Raw genomic sequence first — 7242 nt, 5'->3', positions numbered from 1 at the left:
AAGAATCTAGATTCCAAGAGTATGTTGAACCAGGACAGAGTTGTGGATCAAATGAACGTTGAGAGTGATCCTAAGGCAAGTGGTCTCAAATCTTTGCCAGCTTTCCAAGGTTCTGATAATATGTTTTCTTTGCGTTTTTTTTTCCAGATTTTTTCACATGTTTACTGGAACATTATTCTTTCAGCATGTACGATATTCAAGTGGTCTCTTGATTAAGTTCTTCTTTTCTTTTTCTTTTTTTTGCTTTGAAGGAGAAAACAATGGCAGCACACAAAAGATTGTATGGAGTATCTTGGTAAAAGAAAAGTGGAATGGCATAAAATGAAACTCATCAGTTTACTAGTACTCTCTTATCTTTCAGGTGGCATGCAATCCCGTCTAGGTTCAGGTCATATTCTCTCATATCGAGAAACATTGCTTACCACAATGTGCAACTTTAGGCAAAGAAAGGAATAGGATTATCCATCCAATTTGTGGGGATTATAGTTATTGTCGATGCGATTTTTTGCATGACTGGCACGTTGACTCTCAATCCCGAGGAATGACATGGATGGTGAACCTCTGTACTTACAAAACAAAAACTGACGGCCCTTCGTGATCCGAGAGACTCTGACGCTCAAGTCAGAGATCTTTTCATAGAGAGAAATCAAAGAGTTTCAGTATAGAATTTCTAGTGCGTACATCCTTTACAGGGTTTGAGCTCCTTTTATAGTTGTCATGGAGTGCGTCCGCTGGGATTTTCTTATCCCGAATATGATTTGAACTTTTGTTTGAATGTTGAGTTCAACGATACCTATTGATCTCATGGTTTGACTTTGAATTCTAATCTTCATGAATTGACGTGAGGAAGTTTCTCTGTAGCTATTCTCATGTATGAAATCTCTTCCGCAATTCATGCCTTTCCACGTGTCCTGCTGACTCATCGTAGGATTTTTCCATCCACAATCAATTACAATCTTGATAACTGGATTACTTCTTTTTGCTAATCGTCTCTTTCTTCTAATTCTCCTTCACTTAGGATATGTATTATAGTTTGATACTATTGTAGTGCTTAGGTAGAAAAGCAACAAAAAAATTTGCACACTTACGTAGGACAAACAAAATGAAGGTGCATATTTTTTTGTATCAAAAAAATGATCTCCAATCACATGATGACACGTGACATTGAGGGCAAAGAGATTTTAGATTAATGTTTTTTTTTTTCATTTTGCAAGTAAATTATGTATTATGTATTGATTAAGCTGTAATCCAGGAGGCAGTTGTTGGAAATCGGGATGTCTGAAGACAGTTTTTCCTTGTTTTCTTATTAGAAGTGTATTTTTTTTATAGAATTATTAGGAGTTTTAGTAGTCAATAAGAATTCTAATTAAATTTTTTTAAAAAAAATTTTCTTAGGGTATCCTTGTTTTTTATTTAAATAAGACTGTCAGTCATCGGGCTAACTAATCCTTAAATTAAGTACATTTTTTGTTTAGTTTTCTCCCAACTTTCTTGGTGCATTGCAAGTTATGTTGGCGTAATTAGGAACTAACCAATCGATATGTACTTCTGCACTGCGTTGGTTGGTATCGGATCCGGATTTCGCCTATCAACATGACTAACAACGAAGGAGGAATGAATCCTATAGTCGTTAGACGATGGGTGAATGATTTTCGGGAGGCGTCAGAGGATATTCAAGGTATGCCTAACGAACTCAAAGTCAACCAGAATCAACCCATCAACGGGTACGATGTTCGCGTTGTTGCACGAAACAAACCTGTTGATCCATATATTTTGAAGCAAAAAAGGTACAAGATTCATGTTCGTATTTATAATGATGTTCCTTACTTGAAAAGTCTCAAAATTCGAGATTATTTGAATTGGACAATAAAGTAAATTTTGCATCAAATAAACTTAGTGAATATGTAGCGTATTGGTGGGGCAAAATACAATTTAACCAAAAATGATAGCGTAAGGATAAAATTTTCTCTTGGCTTAGGATGAAAAGGATGCTTATAGTTAATTTTTTTCCTTATGATTGGCAAGATATTTTATTTGAATTAAATCAACGTATGGATTACTATGTTCAAAGTTCTTGTTTTGGATATTATAATATGTTGTCAATATATTGCGCAAAGGTTGATGAAGGTGGGATATTGTATCAAGAGAATTCATAAAATTCTCAAGTAGCCGAAGAAATTGAGATTGATCAAATCTTAGAAGAGCCAGAGGAGGATACATGTTCTTATGATTTTATAAAGAAAGAGTTTGAAAACTGTTCAAAGGACGTATCGCAGGTTGGGATTGTGAAAAGTAAAGAAGAATTCACATGTCAAGTTCTAGTTCAAGAAGAAGTTAGAGAAAAATTTATCAACCACTACGACAAAATCGTTGTGATTGAAGATGCAGATTCAATTGAAGATCATATTGTTCTCCAGTCTCAAAGTTTTATAATTTTTCTAGCAAAGTGTGACATACAACATGTTGATTTTATTGGGATTGAGTATTCTAATATCAACATTAGTTATTCAATATTAGAAATTATCAATGAGTTGATATCGGGAAAGAAAAAAATTTGAGACTTTGCAATCCATGGAGAGATATCTTGGGAGCATGTCAAATTGACATATATCTTATTCAAAATATATTTTTATTTGGAGTGGACGACTACAATTTCAACCTATGTTCTTAGGCATTTCGAAGTATTGGTTCTGCATAAGTTTCTCTTTCGAGACAATTATTTTCATCCAAATTATAACTCGAGGGTGAGTTATTTTCAAGTGGAGGAAATTGATGTAGGACAAGATTTAGTAGTATTCTTTCGTAATTAGGAGTGAGTTTAATTATTTTTCTTTTTAGAAGTGTATTTCTTATAGAATTATTAGGAGTTTTAGTAGTCAATCAGAATTCTAGTCAAATTAGTATTTTTAATTTTATTAGAGTTTCTTTGTTTTTATTTAAATAGGTTTGTCAGCCATCATGCCAAGTAATCATTGAAATAAAATAAGTCTACATTTTTGTTTGAGTTTTCTCTCAACTTTCTTGGTAGATTCCAAGTTATGTTGGCTTAGTTGTGAACTAACTAATCGATCCGTTTTTCCGCACTGTGTTAAAAAATGCTTCAAATAAGGGATTCGTTGCATAATTGTTTTAACCATGATTTAAAATAGTTTGTTAATCGTAAACCGAGATTTCAACTGGATAAGTACAAAAAAGGTTTAGGACAAATCGAAGTTTGAAGCATATACATTCCTAAAATGTCGAAAACACATCTCCAACAACTGCATGTCAACCAGAGACCAGAGTCACTATCATTATGCACTTTGAAGAAGAAGTCTTCCCACATTCAAGCATACAGAAGCACTGACATTATGACGACCGTTAGCCATTTTTCCTCAATCGCAAGCACAAGATCTACAATCCAAGAGATTGGAACAAGATGTAGGTTCCCAGCACTCCCACATTCACCTTGAAGAAGGAGCACGACCAGAGATTTCCACCATGATGCCCATTATCGTGAAGGATTTGCGATTATAAAGAGTTTTGACCCAACAACTCAAGCAACAAACAAGAAGGTTGTTTCCCACGATCTCCCATGATATAACATGTTAAGGAAGTGCCAGGGAAACAGGAGATGAAGATCACCATGATCACCGTGAAGACAATAAAAGGAAGAATAAGAGGAATCTTCAAAGACCCCGCGTCAAATATGGACTCCGCGTCTATAAATTTTACTACTTTATTAGGCAATGACTTCGGTCACGTATCTTTACAATTAGCGTGATTTAGGCCAACTAGTTCTTATATTGAACCTTTACTTTCAAGCCTCCGTGGCGGGTAGCCTTCACGGCTATATATATTTATGTTTTATCTTGTAAGAAAGCCCCAATACATTACAAGATGTATTCCCAGTTAATGAAATTCTTGATACATTCCAACAATGTGTTGTTTTTCATTTCATTTCGATAGGAGTTCTTCCATTCCAGTGTTAGTCTTGTGCTCTCAGACTACACATAGCTCGTTTGGTGAACCGGTTAGATTTGGTGCAACCCCATATCGAAATCTTTGGACTAACAACAAGTCCTAACACACTTCTATCCCCAACAGCCAGAAGCGGCATATCTCATGTCTAGCGTAGAAGAGAGCAAACAGTATTACATGCAGCAATAAAGAAATTATATCATCCATCCCATTCACATTAAGAATTTTCATTCCTAGGATGCCTTGTCGACCCAGCCTTCCAAAATGAAGACAAGTTAGCCTGCTCCTAATCAGAAATATCATAATCTCATCAAAGATGGAAAACCCCTAACACGGCGCTTCCATCCTTATTGTTTTCCTTGTTTTTTGCACCTGCACCATTGACCATAGATTTTTCTGTGTCAAGATTTTTTCATTGAGAGAATGGAGGATCAATTATCAAAGCAAAACAGGACTGCAAAAGATGATGATAGGATCCTCTCTCAAAATAAGAGCAGCAGTACACTCAACTAGATGGAGGTATGTTTCAGTAATATGTGGAAGAATTTGTATGGCTTTGCTTGGACAAATCTACTTAGTACTCTCATTTAGTTTCCAACCAAGTTTCTGTAGTGTCAAAGTTGAGTACCACATAAACATTCACCAAACATCTAATCTGAAGTCAGACAACATCATAGGAGTTTCGACAATTTTCTAAGAAGATGATATTGCTATGAAAAACACACAAAACATATCCAGTCCAAATAAAGCCTCAATTTATTCCAATTATCTGGTCACAAATGCAAATAGACACAAACAAGCTGCCATAGGGTTCAGTCTATGAATGAAGACTCCTTCCATCCTCCAAAATTTTCCTCTTCTGCATTATACCCTCTTTCCCCTTCTGCATTATACCCTCTGCTTCGATGCTCCTAGAATGAGGAATAACAATAAATTAAGCTCTAATTTATTTGATAAGACACATTATTGCTAGTAAGAAAACATAGAAAAGTACCTCCCGGGTGAAAGTGAGGCCAACTCTAATCTCTCCCCGATATTCTTGGTCCTTAACTACGTTGTACGCTGTCACTGGGATTCGTCCTTCAGTGAACAAGGCATCTAGTGGAATGCTGCAAGGATTAAACGACAAGTAATGAAATCAAAATTTTCAGTCTATGGCAGGTAAATTTCTAAGCATAGCCTATTTGTCTGCATTTGGCTATAGACACTAATGTTCCCACTCTCACTATTGCTTTAATAACAGGACAAGAGAAATCTGATTTTCAAAGAGGTAAGATCAGGAAAAGCCATGCTAATTATCAATATATTATGCAATAATGACACACTCACGTTGCCTCCCCAACGATATCATCACTAGTAAAAGTGTCACTGTCCATTATCTTCAATCTGAGCTCTGAAATGTTGTCAGATAAGGTAAACACAAAATTCTCGTTCCATTCTGGTTCAGACCCTTGTCCTGCACACATCATTTCATTGATAAGTTCTCAAAATCTAAAACACCTATTGTTTGCCTATTGTTGATTGCTAAACACACAATGTCATTGAAACTAAACCAATGCCAATGTCAAGGAATTTGGATAGCTTTTCACAATCTATTCAACTGATGCTCTGTAGTATACTTGTTTGATAACCCAAAAGTCCAGAAACATATACCATTGAGATCAGTCCAGAGAGTTTAACCTGAAGCAGTACTGCTTCTCTGCTCCTGGGTGCGGCAAGTGAGGATGACATAAGGATCCATGTTGTCTGCAGAGTGCATATATGAAATATAATTATGTTAAACCTGAAGCAACAAACAGTGCACTTTTAACAGTTTTTTAACAATTCTATGCAGTAATCCTACACTAGATTTGTGATGATTTCCATCATGTTATGTAGCTTTCCTTCTGTTTTTTTTTTTTCAAAAGTATAGAAAAGGTCCAACTTTTTGTCTATTCACTCAAAAAAAATACAGACTGCAGCCAAATAAGAACAAAGATTCTTGTTGATTTCACAAAATTTGATTAAATCCCAACTTATTTCAACAGTCCACTATCTTCAATGAAATGAAAACAATAGTTCTCTACACTACCATTTTTACCCTCATTTCACCTCATCATCTTCATAATGGTATCATGTTTCTCAATTTTCATTTTCAGATGAAATTGTATAAATTTTTTTTCTCAATAAACATATTCAATTGGATCATAGATTCAGGGCCAATGAAACCTAAAAATCATGATCCGTATCTCAGAAAGAATTTATCTATGATTTCTACAGTAGGATCAGGAAAGTTTCAGGTTGTATTGTCAGATTCAAATGAAATTGCACAGCATTTTGGATCATAGAAATACATAGCCAATCATCCATGACTGTTCCTTGACGTCTGTTACTCCAGTTCTTATATTATGACACAAAACCCAGATCGCTTCGAATACAGATGTTGGCCATTGAGAATCTGAGGAAGGACAATTGAGTTTTTGGAAAACTTACTGAGAAAATCGGTGTCCTCAAGACCCTTAGCACTCACGAGGAGAACCTCAAGCGTACCCCCAGTCATCTTCAGAGACACGGACAGAAAGGGAGAGATCGCACAAAGTGACAAAAAGAGATTGTTTTGAATCAACCTTTTGGTCTCCGGAATTGGACTCTGGTGGGCCTTGGCCTCTGAGGTTGTCGGCCCAAAATGTCTGTCTTCCACAAACGAGTTTCTTCTTCCTCCTTTATAAAAGACACTGCTTTTATCAGAACTAGTTCCTTTGGATGGTGATATCACAGAGAGAAATTGGACCACAAAGGATGTCTCCTACAGTCATTTGAAGGTGTTCGGCTATAGAACCTTTGTACGTATCCCCAAGGATGAAATGTTTAAGCTTGACAATAAAACTAGACAATACATTTTCTTTCACGGTGATTTGGAGGAGATACACATGGAGCAGCCTGTAGGTTTCAAAACTAAAAGAAAGGAGTACTTGGTATGTCAGTCAAAAAGGAGCTTGTACGGACTAAAGCAAGCACTGCGACAATGGTACAAGAGGTTTGATTCATTTATGATGGATCATGAAAATGGTAGAACCACACATCTGCCTATTCTCTGACGGTAATTTCATTATCCTCTTGCTATATGTTGATGACATATTGATTGTTGGCCAGGATACTACAACAAAGATTGATCAACTGAAGAAGGAACTTAGCAAGTCTTCTGCAATGAAAGGTTTGGGGCCAGCAAAGCAAATACTTGGGATGAAAATCTCCATAGATCGGCAAAGTAAAAAACTTGTTTCTGTCTTAAGAACGGTATAT

At 35.9% G+C, this 7242-nt stretch overlaps 1 protein-coding gene across 1 annotated transcript; it reads right to left on the bottom strand.

Annotated features, from left to right (window-relative positions):
• Positions 1-4546: 4546 nt before the first annotated feature.
• Positions 4547-6527, bottom strand: LOC119981271 (elicitor-responsive protein 3-like). The gene is made up of 5 exons (XM_038824328.1): positions 6433-6527; positions 5641-5706; positions 5290-5416; positions 4955-5069; positions 4547-4871 (listed from the first exon to the last, which is right to left on the bottom strand). The coding sequence occupies exons 1-5, from the start codon at positions 6497-6499 to the stop codon at positions 4773-4775; spliced, it is 474 nt and encodes a 157-aa protein (XP_038680256.1). The 5' UTR covers positions 6500-6527; the 3' UTR covers positions 4547-4772.
• Between the last annotated feature and the right edge of the window lie 715 nt (positions 6528-7242).

This window comes from Tripterygium wilfordii, chromosome 16, assembly GCF_013401445.1.
Source record: "Tripterygium wilfordii isolate XIE 37 chromosome 16, ASM1340144v1, whole genome shotgun sequence".
Classification (NCBI taxonomy): Eukaryota; Viridiplantae; Streptophyta; class Magnoliopsida; order Celastrales; family Celastraceae; genus Tripterygium; species Tripterygium wilfordii.
Note: the sequence above shows the minus strand (reverse complement) of the source record. Positions and strands in the feature narration are given on the sequence as shown.